Genomic DNA, 25,000 nt, shown 5'->3' with positions numbered 1-25,000 from the left:
ACACTCACTTGTACCAGGGGCACCATGCTAAGGCTAAGTATGGAGGCACTGATTGGAGTTGAAGAAGCCGAGATGCCTAGAGTCTCACTGTTCAGGAGCTGAAACTCTTCATCATCGCTCTCTACAATTCTCAAGGGAGGTAGCGGCTCAAAGACCAAAGAGTCGCTATCGGAGGTGGATAAAATGGACTGTTTTTCTGGCCCTGATGTTGAATCTGAAGACAAATCGATGAGGTCCAAGTCTTCTCTCGGTGAAGAGGATTTTACCGGAGAGTCCACCTTAACCTCAAATGTCTCCATGCAGCTCAACCTCACCTCTGGTATGACGGGTCTTCTAACTTCCTGGCAGCTCTCTATTTGGGTCGAATTCTCATCAATGTCTACATTATCGGGTTTTGTGGAGGAGTTCTGCCTTGAACGCCCGCAGTCGTTCATTTTCTGGTTGTTGGGGTGGATGATGTCGCACCGGTCAATGCAAGACTTCCGGCGATGCTCGTCGAGAGTGAACAACAGAGAGTCTGTGTTGCCAATGTCCAGAGACTTTTGTTTTAGGGACCGTAACCTCTTCTTCTGGTTGGTGTCTTCTCTCACACAACGTAGAATGCTGTCCCCCGATTCCCTGTATTCAGCCAGTTCAATCTCACCTAGAAATAGAGCCATCATTACATTTCAAAGAGAAGCATTATGCATCGGAGAGATAAACTTTCACACCAACAGAAGACATGGAAGAGGATTCCTCCACCTCCCATGAAATGGAGATGCCTTTTGCATCTGTGCTATAAAATGGGCAACATTGCAGAAAGGGGCCGAACTTCATGGAAACATGAATTGTGCACATTTTTTAAATCCCCCCCCCCCCCAACAATTGATACTGTATATCAGTGATTCTCAACCAGGGTTCCGTGGAACCCTAGGTTTCCTCCAGAGGTTGCTAGGGGTTCCTTCAGCACTGGGCAATTTCTGCCTCTCAGATAAGTTCCCACTCCCGTCATTGACCTTTTTTAGCTCTCTGTAAGGAGGTAATTCTTCCCAATGACCACAAGTGTAAGGACCATTCTTCCCACTGACCACAAGTGTAAGATCCATTCTTCCCAATGACCACAAGTGTAAGGACCATACTTTCCACTGACCACAAGTGTAAGGTCCATTCTTCCCAATGACCACAAGTGTAAGGACCATTCTTCCCAATGACCACAAGTGTGAGGACCATTCTTCCCAATGACCACAAGTGTGAGGACCCTTCTTCCCAATGACCACAAGTGTAAGGACCATTCTTCCCAATGACCACAAGTGTAAGGGCCATTCTTCCCAATGACCACAAGTGTGAGGACCATTCTTCCCAATGACCACAAGTGTAAGGACCATTCTTCCCAATGACCACAAGTGTAAGGACCATTCTTCCCACTGACCACAAGTGTAAGGACCATTCTTCCCAATGACCACAAGTGTAAGGACCATTCTTCCCAATGACCACAAGTGTAAGGACCATTCTTCCCAATGACCACAAGTGTGAGGACCATTCTTCCCAATGACCACAAGTGTAAGGACCATTCTTCCCAATGACCACAAGTGTAAGGACCATACTTCCCACTGACCACAAGTGTGAGGTCCATTCTTCCCAATGACCACAAGTGTAAGGACCATTCTTCCCACTGACCACAAGTGTGAGGACCATTCTTCCCAATGACCACAAGTGTAAGGACCATTCTTCCCAATGACCACAAGTGTAAGGACCATTCTTCCCAATGACCACAAGTGTAAGGACCATTCTTCCCAATGACCACAAGTGTAAGGACCATTCTTCCCACTGACAACAAGTGTAAGGACCATTCTTCCCAATGACCACAAGTGTAAGGACCATTCTTCCCAATGACCACAAGTGTAAGGACCATTCTTCCCACTGACAACAAGTGTAAGGACAATTCTTCCCACTGACCATCACACTAATATATCATGAGTTGTAGATTTCTAATTTTTGCAGGGGTTCCCCCCGAGACCAGAGAACTATTTCAAGGGTTCCTCTGTGTTAAAAAGGTTGAGAAAGGCTGCTGTATATGTTCTGGAAGTCAAGTTCTGCTGCAACAATCTGGAGCTAACCAATTCTAAGATGAAGCTTTGGCTATGCGGAAAAGACCATTTTCATGAAGAAAGAGGATTTCCTTTGCAGTTATCCTAACAAAAAGCACCAAAGGTAGCTCCTAGTAAACATATTTTAACCTAAATTGGCTTAAAACAGAGGAAAATAGCTTTCAATTGGATCTACAGCTAATGAATAAATATTATAGGCCAGTCAACAGGTCAATACATTTCTAAAATGATGGGTGGAATCCATTGTGAGAGACAATTTTCATAAAGAAAGATGGCTTCCTTTCTAAGCATCCCAATGAAGAACACTTAAGGTAGCCTCTGGTAGACATCTTTTAACCTAAATTGGCTTACAACAGAGGAAAATAGCTTTCACTTGGATTTACAGCTAACAAATATTATAGATAATTAAACAGTTCAATACATTTCTAAAATGATGGGTGGAAACCATTGTGAAAAACAATTTTCATGAACAAAGATGGCTTCCTTTCCAAGTATCCCAATGAAAAGCACTGAAGGTAGCCTCTAGTAAACATCTTTTAACCTAAATTGGCTTAAAACTGAGGAAAATAGCTTGCACTTAGATCTACGGCTAATGAACAAATATTATAGGCAAGTCAACAGTTCATGAAAATTGTCTCTCACAATGGTTTCCACCCATAATTTTAGAAATGTATTGAAGAAAGATGGCTTCCTTTCTAGTTATCCCAATGATGGAAAATAGCTTGCAATTAGAACTACGGCTAATGAACAAATATTATAGGCAAGTCAACAGTTCAAAACATTTCTAAAATGATGAGTGGAAACCACTGTGGAAGACAATTTTAATGAAGAAAGAGGACTTCCCTTCCAGTTATCCTAAGAAATAAGCACCACAGATAGCCTCTTGTGAACATATTTTAACCTAAATTGGCTTAAAACAGAGGAAAATAGCTTTCAATTGGATCTACAGCTAATGAATAAATATTATAGGCCAGTCAATGGGTCAATATATTTCTAAAATGATGGGTGGAATCCATTGTGAGAGACGATTTTCATAAAGAAAGATGGCTTCCTTTCTAAGTATCTCAATGAAAAGCACCGAAGGTAGCCTCTAGTAAATTTCTGATAAGCTAAATTGGCTTAAAGCAGAGGAAAATAGATTGTACTTAGATCTACGGCTAATGAACAAATATTATAGGCAAGCCAACACTTCAATACATTTCTAAAATGATGAGTGGAAACCATTGTCAAAGACAATTTTTATGAAGAAAGAGGACTTCCTTTCCAGTTATCCTAACAAAAAGCACCGAAGGTAGCCTCTAGTAAACATCTTTTAACCTAAATTGGCTTAAAACAGAGGAAAATAGCTTGCACTTAGATCTACGGCTAATGAACAAATATTATAGGCAAGTCAACAGTTCAAAATATTTCTAAAATGATGAGTGGAATCCATTGTGAGAGACAATTTTCATGAAGAAAGATGGCTTCCTTTGTAAGTATCCCAATGAAAAGCACTGAAGATGGCCTCTAGTAAACATCTGTTAACCTAAATTGGCTTAAAACAGAGGAAAATAGCTTGCACTTAGATCTACGGGTAATGAACAAATATTATAGGCAAGCCAACAGTTCATGAAGATTGTCTCTCACAATGGATTCCACCCATAATTTTAGAAATGTATTGAAGAAAGATGGCTTCCTTTCTAGTTATCCCAATGACGGAAAATAGCTTGCAATTACAATTACGGCTAATGAACAAATATTATAGGCAAATCAACAGTTCAAAATATTTCTAAAATGATGAGTGGAAACCATTGTGAAAAACGATTTTTATGAAGAAAGATGGCTTCCTTTTTAACCATACCAATGAAAAGCACCGAAGGTAGCCTCTAGTAAACATCTGTTAACCTAAATTGGCTTAAAACAGAGGAATATAGCTTGCACTTAGATCTACGGCTAATGAACAAATATTATAGGCAAGCCAACAGTTCATGAAGATTGTCTCTCACAATGGATTCCACCCATAATTTTTGAAATATATTGAAGAAAGATGGCGCCTTTCTAGTTATCCCAATAAAGAACACTGAAGGTAGCCTCTAGTAGACTTTATCTAAATTCTAAAATGGCTTATAACGGGTGGAAAATTAAACTCAAGTTCCCAGTTGGTACCGGTTCGGTCCCAGAGACATCCCAGCACAACCATACAGACAACATTCATACTTCTCTGTGCATTCATGTCCACCGGTTGGTATTTCACCATCTTGCTCCCACCGATCCTCTTTAATCGGGCAAAGAACGTCTGCGATTCCTTATTCCCGGCTCCGGTTGGCGTATCGTGGATATCAGACTCGTCAAACACGCTGTCCTCCTCCGCTAAGGTGGTTAAAGCACAAAGATTTTAGAATAACAAAAACTAAAATGACATTCTTTTTTTTTTTTTTTTAGACTACAATCCGAGCTTTTAGCTTTCACACCAAACCACACAGAATGTCCCACTAGTCCATGGCACAAGGCTCTGGTCCCAGACACTCGATGGGTGATCGATTTAGGCACAAGCAACCGCAGACAAGTGACAGGTCAGCAATTAAAATATGGGTAAAAGTTCACCAAAAAAAGTCAATTTAAAAACGTAGGACATCGCAATTCACAGCCAATGTCGAGCGCGACCTTACAAAGGGGAGCCCGAGATGCAGGATCATTTGATTGGAATTGGATTAAAAAGAAAAAGGGAAGTACACGGATCTTTTTCATGCAGGCTATGCAGCACAGGTAAGAGGAAGAGGGGACGGGGAGGAAGAGGGGAGGGGAAGAAGAGGGTAGGAAGAGGGGAGGGGAGGGGAGGAAGAGGGGAGGGGAGGAAGAGGGGAGGGGACAGGGAGGAAGAGGGGAGGGGAGAAGAGGGGACGGGGAGGAAGAGGGGAGGGGAGAAGAGGGGACGGGGAGGAAGAGGGGAGGGGACGAGGAGGGGATGGGGAGGAAGAGGGGAGGGGAGGAAGAGGGGAGGGGACGGGGAGGAAGAGGGGACGGGGAGGAAGAGGGGAGGGGGAGGAAGAGGGGAGGGGGAGGAAGAGGGGAGGGGGAGGAAGAGGGGAGGGCGTGGACGGGGAGGAAGAGGGGAGGGGACGGGGAGGAAGAGGGGAGAGGGGGGAGGAAGAGGGGAGGGGACGGGGAGGAAGAGGGGAGAGGGGGGAGGAAGAGGGGAGAGGGGGGAGGAAGAGGGGAGGGGATAGGAGGAAGAGGAGAGGGGAGAAGAGGGGAGGGGGAGGAAGAGGGGAGGGGAGGGGAGGAAGGGGAGGGGAGGAAGGGGGAGAGGAAGGGGGGGGAGGGGAGGAAGGGGGAGAGGAAGGGGAGGGAGGGAAGGAAGAGGGAGGGGAGGGCCGGGAAATTCATATGTTTTTTGTTTGTTTTTTTCATTTTTCAGGTCATTCGCTATGATTTGAAATTCGTAAATGCGAAAAATTTTGAATATTCGAAAATTCGAAAATCCAAAAATAAGAAAGAAAATCTGAATATTCTAAATAATAGCCAACTAATAACTATTAAACTATAGGTATTGGAGTTTCCTTTCAAATTTGGCTGTTGGTCAACATAATGAATACGAATTTATCCAAAGTTACGCATTATCCAAAATAACGGATTCCGCATCTAAAACAAATGGAACGAATTAATAATAATAAAATGCTTTGTACTTTTTATTATTATTGTTATTTATCGTTATTAATTATTAGATTATTAATAATACATAATAGTAATAAAAAGGTTTTATTACTATTATTGTTATTTATTATTATTATTAGATCGTTACGTTCCATTCTTTGGATACGGCATTCGTTATTTCGGATAATTCGTAACTTCGGATGAATTCATTCCTTGCGTTCACTAACAGCCAAATTTAAAAAGGAAATTCCAATACCTATAAATTTAATAGTTAAGTTATTATTACTACTCCTACAGGGTGTTTCACATTATGTGACCAATGGGTGGTTTATTTTTTTGTTCACTTGAGTTTTAGAAGTACATGGTTAGCGCAATTCTATCATTTTTTTCCTATTAGTTATCATTTCAGATTTTTTTACATTTTCGGGTTTTCGAATTTTCGTTCTTATTTTTGGATTTTCATTCTTTTGAGTTTTTGTTCTTATTTTTCGGATTTTAGAATTTTAGAATTTCGAATCAGGAAGGAATTTTTTCCCCTGCTGTAGCAAATTGAAGCATGCGGTGCTGTTTTTTTTTTTTTGCCTTCCTCTGGATCAACTGTGGGCATAAAATTGGGTATATTGGATTGTACGATATTTTTTATTTATTTATTGTTTTTAAGGTTGAACTGGTTGGACTTGTGTCTTTTTTCAACCTGACTAACTATGTAACTATGAATTTGTTAAACTGGTTTTCATTCATTAGGATACTTACGAATTAACAAATTTGTCGAAATTAGTTAAAAACAAATTCGGAACGAAGCGAATTGAGCACGTCTAATAAATAGAGTTGGCCTTTACTACCACTTGAATGCAGCGGCTCGTCTCGGATTTCTCATACAAATCTGCGGCGCACCTTTCACTGTAAACAAAGGTGCCAACGTGGGAGAAATCTCACCGATACTTCCACATCTCCGGTGGTCGGAACTCACCTTTCTCCTTCTCGCTGTATCTGCTGATGTTGCTGTTGTCGCTGTAGAGCGGGCCGGCCGTGGCATGCGGTTTGCAGCTGTGGTACTGGGCATTCAGGGTGTTGACGGTTATGTGGATGAGATGCAGGACTATCTTGCTGAGGTCAGCCTCTCTGTACGGATACTGGAAGATATGGAAACATTATATTTAATACGGAGCACTGAAATGGCCAGGACCATGTCACACCGTCACACCCCGACTCCATGCAGTCTTGTTGGGCTGACCGGTTCCTTAACCCCTTGCCACCCAGGCCAAGTCTGACATTTCTCTCCTACATGTAAAAATATTCATTTTTTTGCTAGAAAATTACATAGAACCCCCCAAACATTATATGTATTTTTTTTTTTTTTTTTTTTTAGCAAAGACCCTAGAGAATACAATGGTGGTTGTTGCAACTTTTTATCTCGCATGGTATTTACGCAGCAATTTTTCAAACCTAAAACCAAAAAAAAAACAGTAAAGTTAGCCCAATTTTTTTGCATAATGTGAAAGATGAAGTCACGCCGAGTAAAAAGATACCCAACAACGTCACGCTTCAAAATTGCGTGGAATGGCGCCAAACTTCGGTACTTAAAAAACCCCCATAGGCGACGTTTTAATCATTTTTACTGGTTACATGTTTTAAGTTACAGAGGAGGTCTAGGGCTAGAGTTATCGCTCTCCCTCTAACGTTCGCGGCGATACCTCACAAGTGTGGTTTGAACACCGTTTTAATATGTGGGCGGGACTTATGTATGCGCTCGCTTCTGCGTGCGAGCTCGCGGGGACAGGGGTGCTTTAATTTAAAAAAAAAAATTATTTTTTATTGTTACATTATACTTTTTTTTTTTTTTTTACACTTATTTCTAAAAAAAAACTTTTTTTATCACTTTTATTCCAATTACAAGGAATGTAAACATCCCTTGTAATAGGAATATGGCATGATTGGTCCTCTTTACAGTGAGATATGGGGGGGGGGGGGGGGGTCAATAAGACCCCACTTCCCACCTCTAGGCTGGGAAGCCTGAAATAATAATAAAAAAAAAAGAAAAACGATTTCAGCTTTCCATCCGAGGCGGCACCATTTGTTTTAATGCAGAGGCCGAGTGTGACGTCAGTTGTGACGAAACGGTTGTAGGGTTGTCACGTTTTCATGAGCTTTTACTCTTATCCTTGCAAGGAATGTTTTTATATATTGGAATTTTTTTTTTATACCTTAATAAATCATCAAAGGAATCTCTGCACTATTGGGATTTCCTTTTTTTTCCCCATCTTTTTTGGCAAATTCATCGAGCGCTGTGGAAGTATTTATCCGTTGGTGCACAGCGTTTGTTTTTCCTGTAAGTGTGCTATAGACGGTGCTTTTCACTGATGTCTGCCGGCCATCTGGGAGGGAAGTTAATGAAATCCTAATGGCGTTCCTGGTGTTTGCTCTACTAAGCCTGATTTTAACCCCCCTGAATAAGGGCGGTCGCAGGCTTTCCGGTAAGCTTCCGTTGTCTATTGAAAGGTGACGGGCAGCACTAGCGGTGGAAAATACAGACCTATGGTGGACCGATGGAAGACCGATGGAAGCGGTGAGTCGGTAAAAACACCGGAGGGTGGCAGGAGGGGGCAGGGGGAACGTACCCTATCGCCACCCGTAAGAATGATTAAGCAGTGGAACAGCCGCTATGATCATTCTTATGGCCGGCTGAAAAAGTCGATGAAGCGCTCTCCCTCGGGGGCACCCGTGCGGGGCGCGCTACCGTGTCCTGCTGCTGCGTCCATTGACACAGACAGCAGGACTTGGCTCTCCTCGATCCTCCTCTTCTGGGGGTCCCTCGGCGGTGCTCCTGGCTCCTCCTCTTCTCAAGAGCCCCCCATCGGAGAAGCGCTCTCCCTCTGGGCACCCGTGCGGGGCGCGCTACCGTGTCCTGCTGCTGCGTCCATTGACACAGACAGCAGGACTTGGCTCTCCTCGATCCTCCTCTTCTGGGGGTCCCTCGGCGGTGCTCCTGGCTCCTCCTCTTCTCAAGAGCCCCCCATCGGAGAAGCGCTCTCCCTCTGGGCACCCGTGCGGGGCGCGCTACCGTGTCGTGATGCTGCTGCTTCCATAGACACAGACAACAGGACTCGGCTCTGCACCCCCCCTCCCCCCCAGCTCCCGCATCATCGGATTTGATTGACAGCAGCGGGAGCCAATGGCAGCGCCGCTATAAATCTATCCAATCAGGACCCGAGACACGGGCTGGAGCGGGTGCTCGTCCCCGGCGCAGGAACGATGGGGGCTCAGGTAAGTAAAAAAGGGGGGCTCTGGGGAGGGGGAGGGGGCTGGTGCACTACAAGGAGGTTTTTTACCTCAATGCATAGAATGCAAAGAGCTAAATACGAAGATGAAATACATGAATACTGTATATTTGTACTTCTGTCCATCCGGTCCTGAAAACTCTACAGCACTGGCACACAGTACAGCCCTAGATGGCTGCAGTTGATTAATACTTACAGGTCTTGTCCTTTCCCCAGCCTGTGACTGGACAGTAAACAGAGAAGCAGCAAACCGATTAACGCACCTTTCTGTCCCTCTGCTCGCTCCTCCTACCAGCAAGCACCTAGTAGGCTCATGTGAACTACGCGATTGGCTCCTTGTGCACCTTCTTCCTTCCCTCAGTCTGAGCTCAGCTACACAGTGGAGGATGATATCAGGTCATACTGAGGTGCTTATACTTCATATATTTATACATAAAGAGCTGCATTCATTTGTGTTTTATTTTTTTATTTTATTTTTTCCTGGTGTTCAGCTTTACATAACTGTTTAAAACGAGACAAACTTTCTTCCACGGCTACTGATGGAGCAGAAGACCCATAATATCCGATCATCGCTCTATAAGGGGCTGTCATCCTAAAGGAAAACACGCCGCATTGTTACATTGTCTCCATTCATTTATTCTCAGAGAAGGAACTCCGCTGACGGGCTGTCACACAAGATGATGGCCGGTCCTCCAAAAGTGTCACATGTAGACGGATTGCAACATCTCAGGTGTCATGGAGTCAGGCCGGCGCTGACAGGTGTCTGCAGTGTGAGTGACCCCCCGGGTCCGCAGAGGAGCCGCTATTACCATAAACATGGAATCCTTTGTATGGGAAGTCAACAAATTGAAGAGCGGCTGACAGCCAATGATCGGAACCGAACTGACTGCCGTGTCTACATATTCATAAGATTCGTGTACAATCACAGTGTGTGCTGTGGCTTCTAGTGGGAGCGGGGATTTTCTTGTTCAAAAAAGCCTAAAAGCTCCATAATGGAAATATTCAGTCATCATAATATAAATACAGGTAAAATAAGTAGTTATAGAAATGTAAAGCAATCTTCCTTCCTTCCGCTCTCCTGCCCTTCCTCTCTCTCCCTTCCTTCCACTCTCCCTTCCTTCCTCTCTCCCTTCCTTCCTCTCTCCCGCCCTTCCTCTCTCCCGCCCTTCCTCTCTCTCCCTTGCTTCCTTCTGCCCTCCCTCTCTCTCCCTTCCTCTCTCCCTTCCTTTCTTCCGCTCTCTCGCCCCTTCTTCTCTCTCCCCCTTCCTCTCTCTCCCACCCTTCCTTCCGCTCTCTCGCCCTTCCTCTCTCGCCCTTCCTCTCTCTTCCTTCCTTCCTTCCACTCTCTCGCCCTTCCTTCCGCTCTCTCGCCCTTCCTCTCTCCCCCTTCCTTCCTTCCGCTCTCTCGCCCTTCCTCTCTCTCCCCCTTCCTCTCTCTCCCATCCTTCTGCTCTCTCCCCCTTCCTCTCTCTCCCTTCCTTCCTTCCGCTCTCTCGCCCTTCCTCTCTCTCCCTTCCTTCCTTCCGCTCTCTCGCCCTTCCTCTCTCTCCCTTCCTTCCTTCCGCTCTCTCGCCCTTCCTCTCTCTCCCCCTTCCTCTCTCTCCCTTCCTTCCACTCTCTCGCCCTTCCTCCCTCTCCCCAACTTCCGCTCTCCCCAACTTCCGCTCTCCCCAACTTCCGCTCTCTCCCTTCCTTCCTACTGCTCTCCCGCTCTTCCTTCCTCTCTCCTTTCCTCTCGCTCCCATTCCTCCTCTCTCTCTTCCTTCTGCTCTCCCTTTCATCTTCTCTCCTGTCCTTTCTCTCCTCTCGCCTCCCTCCCTTAATTGCTTCTTCTCTCCCTTCCTCTCTCCCTCCCTTCCTTCCTTCTGTCCTGTCTCCCTTCCTCTCTCTCCCTTCCTTCCATCCTCTTTTCCTCTCTCTCTCCCTTCCACCCCCCCTTCCTCTCTCTCTCTCCCTTCCTTCCATCCTCCCTTCCTCTCTCTCTCTCCCTTCCTTCCATCCTCCCTTCCTCTCTCTCTCTCCCTTCCTTCCATCCTCTCGCCTGTCCCCCCCTTTCCTTCCTTGCTTCCCCTCTCTCCCTCCCTTCCTTCTGTCACCTCTCCCTCACTTCCTTCCCCATTTCCTTCCTCCTCCCTTCCTCCATTCCTTTCTCTCTCCATTCCTTGCTTTCCTCCTTCCTCCCCATCTTCCCTTCTTATTTTCCTCCCCCCCTTCTTCCCTCCCCCCCTTTCCCATTCTCCCATTTCCTTCCTCCCTTCTCGCCTTCCTTTCCCATTTCCTTCCTTCCCATCTTCTTATTTCTTACTTCCTCCCTTCTTTCCTTCATGCATCAATAATACACAGTTTTGCTTTAACCTGTTAGGACAGAATTGTTTCCTCTCACACTCCGAACACATGCTGGGAGTTTATATGGCTCCTGTCCAGCTTTGCCCTAGTATGTGTATGTACAGTTGTGCTCATAAGTTTACACACCCCGGCAGAATTTATGATTTCCCGGCCATTTTTCAGAGAATATGAATAATAACACAAAAACTTCTCTCTCGCTCATGGTTAGTGTTTGGCTGAAGCCATTTATTATTAATCAGCTGTGTTTACTCCTAAATCATAAACTACCCAAATGACTCTGATCAAAAGTTTACACACCCCAGTTCTTAATACCGTGTATTGCCCTCTTTAACATCAATGACAGCTTGAAGTCTTTTGTGGTATTTGTGGATGAGGCTCTTTATCTTCTCAGGTGGTAAAGCTGCCCATTCCTCTCCAGTTCCTGTACATTTTTGGGTTGTCTTCCATGAACGGCACATTTGAGATCTCCCCAGAGGGGCTCAATGATATTGAGGTCAGGGGACTGAGATGACCACTCCAGAACCTTCACTTTATTCTGCTGTAGCCAATGACAGGCTGACTTGGCCTTGTGTTTTGGATCATTGTCATGTTGGAATGTCCAAGTACATCCCATGTGCAGCTTCCTGGCTGATGAATGAAATGTTCCTCCAGTACATTTTGCTAACATTCTGCATTCATCTTGCCATAATATTGACCAAATTTCCTGTGGCCTTTGTAGCTCACACATCCCCAAAACATCAGCGATCCACCTCCGTGTTTCACAGTAGGGATAGTGGACCTTTCATCATAGGCCTTGTTGACTCCTCTCCAAATGTAGTGTTTATGGTTGTCGCCAAAAAGCTCAATTTTGGTCTCATCACTCCAAATGACTTTGTGGCAGAAGGTTGGAGTCTTGTTTCTGTGCTGTTTGGTGTATTGTAAGTGGGATACTTTGTGCCATTTGCATAGTAATGACTTTCTTCTGGAGACTCGACCATGCAGCCCATCTTTCTTCAAGTTCCTCCTTATTGTGCATCTTGAAACATCCACACCACATGTTTTCAGAGAGTCCTGTATTTCCCCTGAAGTTATTTGTGGGTTTTTCTTTGCATCCCCAACAATTTTCCTGGCAGCTGTGGCTGAAATTTTAGTTGGTCTACCTGACCGTGGTTTGGTTTCAACAGAACCCCTCATTTTCCACTTCTTGATTAGAGTTTGAACACTGCTGATTGGCATTCTCAATTCCCTGGATATCTTTTTATATAAATTTCCTGTTTTATACAGTTCAACTACCTTTTCCCGCAGATCCTTTAACAATTATTTTTGCTTTCCCCATGACTCAGAATCCAGAAAACATCAGCGCAGCACTGGATGAAAGATGCAAGGGTCTGTCAGGAGCCCAGAAACTCATTGACCTTTTATACACACACACTAATTACAAGCAAACAGATCACAGGTGAGGATGGTGACTTTTAATAGCCATTCATACCCCGTTGTGTCAACTGGTGTGCATGTTATCAGGACGAAATCCCCGGGGTATGTAAACTTTTGATCAGGGTCGTTTGGTAGTTTCTGTTGCCATCGTGATTTAAAAAGAGTAAACACAGTTGATTCATAATAAATGGCTTCAGACAAACACTAGGCACGAGGCACAGGGTGAGCTGGTGACAACTGATCTCCATCAGAGCTTCTGAAGATAGAGATGGGGCGAAGACCCAATGGTCCCGGTTTGCTTTGCTGCAACTGTCACCAGGTCATGGTCCTCAAAATCGCCCCACCAAGGGGTAGCAGGAACAGGAACGGCTATGGTCTGGAGACTGCAGGACAAGATGGAAGGCAGAAGAGTATTCACATCCAGGCCAGGGGTCTTGGCAGGCAGGTAGGCCGAATAGTAGACAGGTCCATGCAGAAGTATTGGAAGGCAGCAAGCAGAAGATTATTCAGGTTCAGGCAGGAGTCTTGGTAGGTGACAGGTAGAAGACTATTTTCAGGGGTCTTGGCAGGCAGTACAGTAGTCATGTTCAGGCAGGGGTCTTGACAGGCAGTAGGCGGAATAGTAGTCAGGTCCAGGCAACGGTCTTGGAAGGTAGCAGGCAGAAGATTATTCAGGTTCAGGCAGGGGGTCTAGGTAGGTGACAGGTAGAAGACTATTTGCAGGGGTCTTGGCAGGAAGCAGGCAGTACAATATTCACGTCCAGGCAGGGGCCTTGGCAAGCAGTAGGCCGAAGAGTAGTCAGGTCCAGGCAACTGTCTTGGAAGGCAGCAGGCAGATTATTCAGGTTCAGTCAGGGGTCTTGGTAGGCGACAGGTAGAAGACTATTTGCAGGGGTCTTGGCAGGCAGTAGGCCGAAGAGTAGTCAGGTCCAGGCAGAGGTCTTGGAAGGCAGCAGATTATTCAGGTTCAGGCAGGGGGTCTTGGTAGGCGACAGTTAGAAGACTATTTGCAGGGGTCTTGGCAGGCAGCAGGCAGAACAGCATTCAGGTCCAGGCAGGGGTCTTGGCAGGCAGAAGAGTATTCAGATCTTGGCAGACAGCAGGCAAAAGAGTATTTGATTCTAGGCAGAGGTCTTGGCAGGCAGAAGAGTATTCGGGTCCAGGCAGGGTTATTGGCAGGCAGAAAAACAGCCAGGGTCAATTTGGGTCAGTGACAGTCAGGCAGTCTTGAAGGTGCGTATTGCAGCTCTTGCAACAAGGGGAAGCTGGCGAGAGGACACAACACCGGACACTTTATGGGCTGGAGTGTAAATATCTATTTTGGCCAGAGGACACACTCACCACTGATTCCAGGAACTCTGGAAGACCTGGAAGGGATCTGGAAGTTCCAATTGAAGTACTAGCAGGGATTTTGAAAGTCCTGGCAGGGGACTCTGGATGTGTTGTTTCAGTGTCTATCTTTTCTTGTGTGAGGGTCAAGTTGGAAATGTATTTAGGTATTAGAATCTCTGGGGTATACAGTATATAAAAGTTAAACATAACACAGCGAGCTGAGCATCAAAATCATCAACAATTTTGGAAGGTGTCTACTAGAGACTAAGAAGAGTAAGTCAAGGATATTTTACCAGACGGCATTAGTTAATTTTGTGAACTCAAAGAGTTGTACAACCCAACAATGACATTTCACCATTAGAACGATGCAAGAGAGTTGAAGGACGTTTTCTCACAACTCGTCCTCGTCTGTCAGTAACTGAAGCGTCAATCGGCTTATTCACTATAAAGAGTTTTAGCCGTTTTTCGGCTACTGCATTTCATTTCTAAGCCGAGTTTCTAGTCAATAAATGTACACCACATCGTGGCCTCACCTTATAGAGGATAACAAGAAGAGCCTTCAGCCACATCTGACGGATATGAGGCCTCAGAGACCAGAGGGAACAGCGGGGCGGATGCTGGAAGAAGTGGCGGAGCTGGGGGCAGGTGCAGTACTTTAGAACTTGAACCACCAAGGGCAGAAGGTGCTTTCCAAGACTGATGTTGTAATCCATCACCTGCAAATAGGAAGACGTATAACTTAGAGGGAAACCACAATCTTTTCTAGATGGTTGAGGCTAGTAGGGATGAGTGAAATTTTGAGTTCTCTCCCTGCCAAAATCCCAACATTTATGGAATGCTTAACCAAAATTTCACCATTTTAATGAAAAGCTTTGGGAGAGTCAAAGAAGAGAAATTCAGGTGGTTTAAGGAGGCAACGTTCTCGAAAGAACTAATGACAATTAGGAAAGCTAACCACAATCTTTTCTAGATGGTTGAGGCCAGTAGGGATGAGTGAAATTTTAAATTCTCTCCCTGCCAAAATCCCAACATTTATGGAATGCTTAACCAAAATTTCACCATTTTAATGAAAAGCTTTGGGAGAGTCAAAGTAGAGAAATTCAGGTGGTTTAAGGAGGCAACGTTCTCGAAAGAACTAATGACAATTAGGAAAGCTAACCACAATCTTTTCTAGATGGTTGAGGCCAGTAGGGATGAGTGAAATTTTGAGTTCTCTCCCTGCCAAAATCCTAACATTTATGGAACGCTTAACCAAAATTTCACCATTTTAATGAAAAGCTTTGGGAGAGTCAAAGAAGAGAAATTCAGGGGTTTAAGGTGGCAATGTTCTCGAAAAAACTAATGACCATTAGGGAAGCTAACCACAATCTTTTCTAGATGGTTGAGGCCAGTAGGGATGAGTGAAATTTTAAATTCTCTCCCTGCCAAAATCCCAACATTTATGGAATGCTTAACCAAAATTTCACAATTTTAATGAAATGCTTTGGGAGAGTCAAAGAAGAGAAATTCAGGTGGTTTAAGGTGGCAATGTTCTCGAAAGAACTAATGACCATTAGGGAAGCTAACGACAATCTTTTATAGATGGTTGAGGCCAGTAGGGATGAGTGAAATTTTGAGTTCTCTCCCTGCCAAAATCCCAACATTTATGGAATGCTTAACCAAAATTTCACAATTTTAATGAAATGCTTTGGGAGAGTCAAAGAAGAGAAATTCAGGTGGTTTAAGGAGGCAATGTTCTCTAAAGAACTAATGACCATTAGGGAAGCTAACGACAATCTTTTATAGATGGTCGAGGCCAGTAGGGATGAGTGAAATTTTGAGTTCTCTCCCTACCAAAATTCCAACATTTATGGAACGCTTAACCAAAATTTCACCATTTTAATGAAAAGCTTTGGGAGAGTCAAAGAAGAGAAATTCAGGTGGTTTAGGAGGCAATGTTCTCGAAAGAACTAATGACAATTAGGGAAGCTCCTTTCAATGTTCCTGGAATTGTACCTCCAAAAAAACAGCCCTTCACTGCAAACATGACATTAGATATTGAGAAATGGAGGAACCCTAAGCCTCAGCTTATCATTAAAGATGTGATCACCAATAATTCTGTTGCAAAATAAATTTTCGATAAATTGGCTTCGCCTACAGCTAATCAGTGGTTCCAAACCCATGGAGCTGATGTCGCCAAATGCTTGTTTGAAGCTTCAAGTCTGGCCACTCTATTGACATTTGCACCCCCTTTCTCCCACCCCTGTTTTGTTGCTTACCAAACATGGTGGGCAGCCAAGCATTGACCAAAGAAGCTTAACAAGGCTTTCCCTCGATGGGCACCCAAAAGTAGCTCAAAGTATTGTCAGGACCTGGGTCACCTGCTCGTGGCACTGTGCTTCCCAAAGTGGAAAGTTGTGGTTCCAATGTCCACCAGCAGGTGTCTCCCAGCAGCCAGCAGTTTCTAGTAATCAGTAGGCATGTGCACTGACAAAAAAAAATTGGTGATTTTAGTTCTCATTTCATTTGTTTTTTTGCTTTTTTTGGAAATTTGGATTTTCAAATTCTCAAATTTCCGAAATTTTCTAATTCCGAATTTTTGAATTCCAAATTTCCAAATTTTTTGAATTTCCAAATTTTTCGCATTCTGAATTTTTCCGGAATTCGAAAATTCAGACATTTAGAAATGTGAAAATCTGAAAAAAAAGAAAGAAACTCTGTAAAAATAAGATTATTCAAAAGATTGAAAATAATAATAATTCAAATTATTCAAAATAATAACTAATAATAACTATTAAATTATAGGTATTGGAATTTCCTTTCGAATTTGGCTGTTTGTGAACGTAACGAACACAAATTTATCTGAAGTTACGAATTATCTGAAAAAAATAAAACGAATGCTGCATCTAAACAAATGGAATGGAACAAATTAATAATAAATAATAATAATTAAAAGGTTTTATTACTATTATTGGTATTATTATTAGATCGTTACGTTCCATTCGTTTAGATACGGCATTCGTTAATTCAAAACTTAGGATAAATTCGTACTTGTTACATTCACTAACAGTCAAATTTGAAAGGAAATTCCAATACCCATAATTTAATATTTATTATTAGTTAGTTATTATTGAAGAATTTTCAGGTTTTCGAATTTTCAAATATTCATTCTTTTGGCTGTTCAGATTTTCACTGTTATTTTTGGATTTTCAAATTTTCTAATTTCCGAATTTCAAATTTCTGAAATTTCCAATTTCCAAAATGTCCAATTTCCAAAATTTAGAATTTCTGAAATTTAGAATTTTCCCATTTCCGAAATTCCACATTTCCGAACTTTGAACATTCGGAAATTTGAAAATTAACGAATTTGTCAAAATTTGTTAAAAAACTATTTCGGAACTAAACAAATTGCACATGTCTAGTAATCAGTCTCCACCTGACGCTGGTTGCTGGGAGGGTATTTAATCTCTCCTCTGCTAGTACACATTGGGGGAGATTTACTAAAACAGGAGCACTCAGAATCTGGTGCAGCTATACATGGTAGCCAATCAGCTTCTAGCTTCCGCTTGTTCAATTAGGCTTTGGCAATAAATCCTGGAAGCTGATTGGTTTCTCTGCGGAGCTGCACCAGATTTTGCACTCTCCAGCTTTAGTAAATAGCCTTTGTGTCAGTGTTTTGCCCTGCATCTTGTACCCTTGCTGTCTTATTTCTGCTCCCCTTATACCTGATCCTGGTCCTGGTTCCCCCTTCCCATCTGTTCCCTGCATCGCCAGTCTACCCTGTTTATCGTTGTTCGCCATTTTTGTACATATTGTATATAATTAGTTTGTAGTTAGGCTTCCTGTTCCTTAGTTGGGCCTTTTGGATATATAGTCTGGGCTCAGTTTCTAAGTGTAGCCACGAAGATCTGGTCACCTCTGCTGCAGATTTCTGACATAACACTGACGCAAAGTATTTCACTAGCAGAGGAGGGACTAAACACCCTCCCAGCAGCCAGCATCCAGCTGGGAGACACCCGCTGGTGGACACTGGAACTACAACTCTCCGCTCTTTGAAGCACAGTGCCACCGGCAGGTGGCCCAGTGTCTAACAACGGAAATATAGAAAGGAACACCAGACCCAAAACAGATGAAGGAGTCCAAGATCATTTTAATTGTTAATAAGGCCAAAAAATACCCAACGCGTTTCAGAGGCAACATCACTCAGCCTTCATCAGGGCTATAAGACTAAAGGTAAATGTGAACATACATTTATTCTTGTAGCCCTGTTGAAGGGGGGAGTGGTGTTGCCCCCACAAAATGCGTTGACTGTTCTTTTATGACCTTCATACCAACAATTAAAGCCCAAATCCAGATAAACTGAAAGCCCTCGCTTTCAGTGGGGATGCACCAGCTCTGCGAGGGTTAACGGCTCTTTTCTGTCTAGGGGACAGTAAAAGCAGCATTACTAACCTGAACCTCTGCTTCCCCAGCAGACAACGCTGCCCTTTGCTACGGCGGTGGACTGCTCCTCAGTGCTCTGCCTGTCCAAATTCGGAATTCCAAAATTCAGAAATCGAAAAATTCGAAATTCGGAAATCCAAAAATTTGAAATTCGGAAAAATCTAAATTTGGAAATCCGAATTATCGAATTTTAGAAATTGTTGAATTTCCGAAAAAAGCAAAAAAAAAAAACGAATAAAAACAAAAACTAAAAATGAAAAAAAAAAATTTCAGTACACATGTCTACTAATTAACCAAAACACAGAATTGTAGAGCGTGTGCCTTTGAAAAGAAGCGCTCAATCTTTTCATGCCCTCATTGGATCCCATTAATGTGGTAACGGCCATACCTGAGCGATTCCGGCGATAAACGCATTGAAGCACGTGGAGATACGCATTTTCTGAGGAGCGATCATGAAGCACCCCTCCTGCTGGTCGAAACCCAACAAGACATAGAGATGTCTCTTGACGGTGTTGAAGGCTTTGGCGCTGCTGATGTCGGCCTCGGCGCTGCTCTTATCTTTGGCCATGAACTTCATGAGGACGGAGATCAGCTGGTGGACCGTCTGATGGTCAATCCCCGCGTCCTCCGGGAGGGGGTCCTTGATGATGTGATCGTTTTCCGGTGACTGTTGTCCTGGAAGAGGAACAGCAAACATGCAATGTTCACGGGTGCAAAGAAAACCTCTCTGCTCGCCACCTACTTAAAAAAACTTTTTTTTTTTACCCTGTCCAGTTTTTTTCTGAATTCAAAATCCAGACAACATACGAGTTATTTGGAGCTTTGGATGTATCCAAATTTTCAAATGACAATAGTAACAAAGTTTAAACGAATCCGAAAAAACAAAATAAAATTTTGTCCAAAATTTGAAAACAAATGTGAAATAAAAGAAACACATTGCTGGATATTGCCGATTTCCGTCATAGACTTTGGGGTTGATTTCCTAAAACTGGAGAGTGAAAAACCTGGTGCAGCAGTGCATGGGAACCAATAGACATTTTTTAACGAATTTTGACAAAATCACCAATTCTAAAATTTACGAATTTTTAAATTTCCAAAAATAAAAATTTTTGGAATTTCGGAAATTCGAAATTTTGGAAATTCGAATTTTAGAAAATTCGAACATTCCAAATCTGAAAATTTGGAAAAATCTGAAAATTCGAAAATCCAAATTTTCGAATTTCTGAAAAAAGCAAAAAAAAACGGATGAAATGAAAAATGAACACATTTTTTTTTGTCAGTGCACATGTCTAGGAACCAATCAGATTCTAACTTCAGCTTCTTCAACTTCAGGACCGGGGCCTATTTTTTACACTTGGTGTCACTTCCGCCCACAGTTCTTAAAGGGGCATTTTTTTTTTTGTATTTTTTTAAGACAATTTTATATATATATATATATATATATATATATATATATATATATATATCTAGATAAATATATATATCTATATATATATCTATATCTATCTATCTATCTATCTATCTATCTATCTATCTATATATATATATATATATATATATATATATATATATATATATATATATAGATATATATATCTATATATATATATAGATATATATTGCATTTTAGTGTAAATATGAGATGTGAGGTCTTTTTGATTAAGAGGAGGTCTTTTATTTAAGAGGACCCGTCGTGCTTTTTTTCTATTACAAAGGAAGTTTACATTCCTTGTAATAAGAATAAAAGTGACAACATTTTAATTTTTTTTAAAGAGCAGTGTAAAAATAAAAAATAAAAGGTAAATTAAATTTAAAAAAATTGTTTTTTTTTTAAACGCACCCCATCCCTCCGAGCTCGCGCGCAGATGTGAATGTATACGTGAGTAGCGCCCGCATACGAAAACGATGTTCAAACCACACATGTGAGGTATCGCCGCGATCGGTAGAGTGAGAGCGATAATTCTAGCCCCAGACCTCCTCTGTAACGCCAAAAATGCAACCTGTAGGATATTTTTTTAAACGTTGCCTATGGAGATATTTAAGGGTAATAGTTTATTATTTATTTATTATTATTATTATATATTTATAGTTTAATAATGTCGCCATTACATGAGCGGTTGCTATTTTGAAGCACGACGTGTTGGGTATCAATTTACTCAGCGTAACATTATCTTTCAAAATATAAAAAAAATAAAAAATTAGGTTAACTTTACTGTTGTCTTATTTTTTTAATTCCAAAAAAGTGTATTTTTTCCAAAACAAAGTGCGCTTGTAAGACCGCTGCGCAAATACGGTGTGACAGAAAGTATTGCAACGACCGCCATTTTATTCTCTAGGGCAGGGGGGTCTCAAACAGGTGGCCCTCCAGCTGTTGCGGAACTACAAGTCCCATCATGCCTCTGCCCATGGAAGTCATGCTTGTAACTATCAGCCTTGCAATGCCTCGTGGGAAGTGTAGTTCTGCAACAGCTGGAGGGCCGCCAGTTTGAGACCCCCTGCTCTAGGGTGTTATAAAAAAAAAAATTGTATAATGCTTGGGGGGGTTCTAAGTAATTTTCTAGCAAAAAAAACAAACATTTTTTTAACAACAAATCTCAGAAAGAGGCTCGGCACTTAAGTAGTTAACTTTTGTGCAAACCAATCAATATACGCTTATTGGGATTTTTTTCCCCCCAAAAATAAGTAGCAGAATATAAATTGGCCTAAATTTATGAATAAATTATTTTTTTTTTATTTTTTTTATGGGATATATTTTATAGCATAAAGTCAAAAATATCGTTTTTTTTTTTTCATTTTTTTCAAAATTGTCGCGCTTTTTTTTTTTTTTTAAAGCGCAAAAAATAAAAACCACAGAGGTGATCAAATACCATCAAAAGAAATCAGAAAACATATTGGCCTAAATTGATGAAGGAATTTGATTTTTTTTTTTTCATTTTTTATTGAATGTTTTATAGCATAAAGTAAAAAATATATATATATATATATATATATACACATACACATATATATATATATATATATTTTTTTTTTTTTTAATTATCGGTCATTTTTTGTTTATCGAGAAGAAAGAAAAAGAAAACGCAGAGGTGATCAAATACCATATATATTTTATAGCATAAAGTCAAAAATATAGTTTATTTTTTTTTTCATTTTTTTCAAAATTGTCGCGCTTTTTTTTTTAAATTTTTTTTTTAAAGCGCAAAAAATAAAAACCACAGAGGTGATCAAATACCACCAAAAGAAATCAGAAAACATATTGGCCTAAATTGATGAAGAAATTAGATTTTTTTTTTTTTTCATTTTTTATTGAATGTTTTATAGCATAAAGTAAAAAAAATATATATATTTTTTTTAATTATCGGTCATTTTTTGTTTATCGAGAAGAAAAAAAAAAAAAAACGCAGAGGTGATCAAATACCACCAAAAGAAAGCTCTATTTGTCAGGGGGGGGGGGGGGGGAGAGACGTCAATTTTATTTGGGTACAGCGCCGCACGACCGCGCAATTGTCAGTTAAAGTAACGCGGTCCCGCATCGCAAAACATGGCCTGGTCATGAAGGGGGGTAAATCTTCCAGGGCTGAACGTGGTTAATTTCCCTTCATGTGATTACGGGAAAGAAAATGAATGGGAATTTTCTTTTCTTTCCAGGTCACGCGCATTTCTTTTTTCGATTGTATTTCTCGCACGATTCGTTTTACTAAACATTTGCACCAAATTTGCATCAATCGGTCACGGCTGCGGCGCCACTAATGGTGGAAAATCGAACGGATTATTCCAAAGGTGTGATAAAATCGTTCGGTGTTTGATGGCGCATGGTCGGGATTGGTACATCCCCCCCTCCCCCGCTCTCTGTCTTTATCTCTTTCTCGCTCTTTAAATTTGAGGAAGGAAAAAGAAATGAAAGTGTTAGAATGTCATGTTTGTGCCCCCCGGGGTGTCACCTTGTTGCTGCTCAGCGCTGCCCCCGAGGGCCGGGGCCGATTGTTCGTGTCTCGTCAGCCTGACAGCTGGAGAAGAGAAGAGAGACAAGGCGTCAGTAAACAATCCTTCCGATATGACAGCAGAGCGACGATCGGAAAAAGAAGACCAAAGTCCGCGTCCTGCCACTGCAATTCTAATAAGACGGCAAAACAAAATCCACCGGCTGAGCCGGGAGGTCTGCAGAGCCGGGGCAACAAATCCCAAATCCCACCTCAGCCCATCGAGAAGTCCCACTAAACAATCCATGAATGTTATCTGCCCCCCCCTCCCCCCCCCCCCACACACACTTTAAAGGATGTCTGTGGGAATCCCTGCCCATTTGTGAGGTCATGTTCTGATGCTGGATGAGAAGACCTGAATCACAAGCCGTGTTACATTTCACCCCCATAGACCAGTGGTCTGCAAACTGTGGCCCTTTGCTTGCCCTTATCTGACCCTTGGAGCAATATTCCTCCCACTGACACCAATGATGGGGCACTATTCCTCCCACTGACACCAATGATGGGGCACTATTCCTTCCACTGGCACCAATGATGGGGCACTATTCCTTCCACTGGCACCAATGATGGGGCACTATTCCTCCCACTGGCACCAATGATGGGGCACTATTCCTCCCACTGACACCAATGATGGGACACTATTCCTCCCACTGGCACCAATGATGGGGCACTATTCCTTCCACTGGCACCAATGATGGGGCACTATTCCTCCCACTGGCACCAATGATGGGGCACTATTCCTCCCACTGACACCAATGATGGGGCACTATTCCTCCCACTGATGCCAATGATGGGGCACTATTCCTCCCACTGATACCAATGATGGAGCACTATTCCTCCCACTGATACCAATGATGGGGCACTATTCCTCCCACTGATACCAATGATGGGGCACTATTCCTCCCACTGATACCAATGATGGGGCACTATTCCTCCCACTGATACCAATGATGGGGAACTATTCCTCCCACTGATACCAATGATTTAGCACAATTCCACCCACTGACACCAATGATGGGGCACTATTCCTCCCACTGATACCAATGATTTAGCACTATTCCACCCACTGACACCAATGATGGGGCACTATTCCACCCACTGACACCAATGATGGGGCACTATTCCTCCCACTGACACCAATGATGAGGCACTATTCCTCCCACTGACACCAATGATGGGACACTATTCCTCCCACTGACACCAATGATGAGGCACTATTCCTCCCACTGACACCAATGATGGGGCACTATTCCTCTCACTGACACCAATGATGGGGCTCAATCCCCCTCACGGACACCAATGATGGGGCACTATTCCCCCCACTGACACCAATGATGGGGCACTATTCCTCCCACTGACACCAATGATGGGGCACTATTCCTCCCACTGACACCAATGATGGGGCACTATTCCCCCCACTGACACCAATGATGGGGCACTATTCCTCCCACTGACACCAATGATGGGGCTCAATCCCCCTCATGGACACCAATGATGGGGCACTATTCCCCCCACTGACACCAATGATGGGGCTCAATCCCCCTCACGGACACAGACGACGGGGCGCGATTCCACTCCCTATTGATCACAGGTGCTATGTACATTTTTTTACGCTTACTAGCCACAGTCTGGGCCCCTTAAAATCCGAAGAGCAATAGATTGGCCCTTTGTTTAGAAAGTTTGGAAATCTCTGGCACAGATGTTCAGTAGGGTTGAGATTTCTGGAGGTGGGGGGGGGGGGGGGGAACACCACGTGTGAATATTAGGATTTGGAAACTCCAGTCGGCTGGAGAACAACGATCAGTTTATTAGTGTTTGGTAAAAAAAACACACATGGCCTCCACATCTCAGGGGACTTGGACTTGCCTTCTTCAGGACTTTGGTAGTGTTGGCTCTGTTGGTCGTGGGAAGTCTAATATGATACTGACCGTCCAATGACTGGAATGGTAGCAGCTGATTGGAGAAAAGCCAATGTAGCACCAATCCCTGGGAATTACAGACCAGTCAGCCTAACATCAATAGTATGCAAACTCTTGGAGGAGATAAGGGACTACATACAAGGTGACCACCTCTTCGGTCTACCCCTTGGACTGGCCCTGGGCACAGCCATGGTGGATTACAAAGGGGTGAAGGTTGCGAGAGTGCGGTTGTCTACAATGTCTTTGTACGATGGAGGATTACCAGAACCCTTCACTGGAGACACCTCAACTCTATTATTAGGAGAGGTGTCCATATCCTATAGACCCGTTTGGTGGGTGTGATAGTCACGGTGTCCACATACTTTATGGCAAGGTTCCTCAAACTACGGCCCTCCAGTGCCAAACTACACATCCCATGAGGCATTGTAAAACTCTGACATTCACACACATGACTGGGCATGATGGGAATTGTAGTTCCCGAACAACTGGAGGGTCGTAGTTTGAAGACCCCCCTGCTTTATGGTGTACATGGACTTCTAGCCCTCTCGGTGTTTGTCATCTGGATGATGATGATGGTGATGATGATGTTG

At 43.0% G+C, this 25,000-nt stretch overlaps 1 protein-coding gene across 3 annotated transcripts in view; it reads right to left on the bottom strand.

The window, feature by feature from the left end:
• Window positions 1–25,000, bottom strand: part of UNC79 (unc-79 subunit of NALCN channel complex) — a 272,784-nt gene that overhangs the window by 110,610 nt on the left and 137,174 nt on the right. For all 3 annotated transcript variants that reach the window (XM_077466667.1, XM_077466665.1, XM_077466666.1), the window contains 6 exons: window positions 22,453–22,518; window positions 18,900–19,186; window positions 14,623–14,805; window positions 6,691–6,853; window positions 4,284–4,436; window positions 1–643 (listed from right to left, as the gene is read on the bottom strand). The exon at window positions 1–643 is cut by the window's left edge and continues 521 nt beyond it. In XM_077466667.1, coding sequence (XP_077322793.1) covers window positions 1–643; window positions 4,284–4,436; window positions 6,691–6,853; window positions 14,623–14,805; window positions 18,900–19,186; window positions 22,453–22,518 — 1,495 coding nt within the window. The remainder of the gene's footprint in view (window positions 644–4,283; window positions 4,437–6,690; window positions 6,854–14,622; window positions 14,806–18,899; window positions 19,187–22,452; window positions 22,519–25,000) is intronic.

Source organism: Lithobates pipiens, unplaced genomic scaffold (assembly GCF_037356315.1).
Source record: "Lithobates pipiens isolate NorthernLeopardFrog02 unplaced genomic scaffold, aLitPip1_a1.2 Scaffold_37, whole genome shotgun sequence".
Taxonomy (NCBI): Eukaryota; Metazoa; Chordata; class Amphibia; order Anura; family Ranidae; genus Lithobates; species Lithobates pipiens.
Note: the sequence above shows the minus strand (reverse complement) of the source record. Positions and strands in the feature narration are given on the sequence as shown.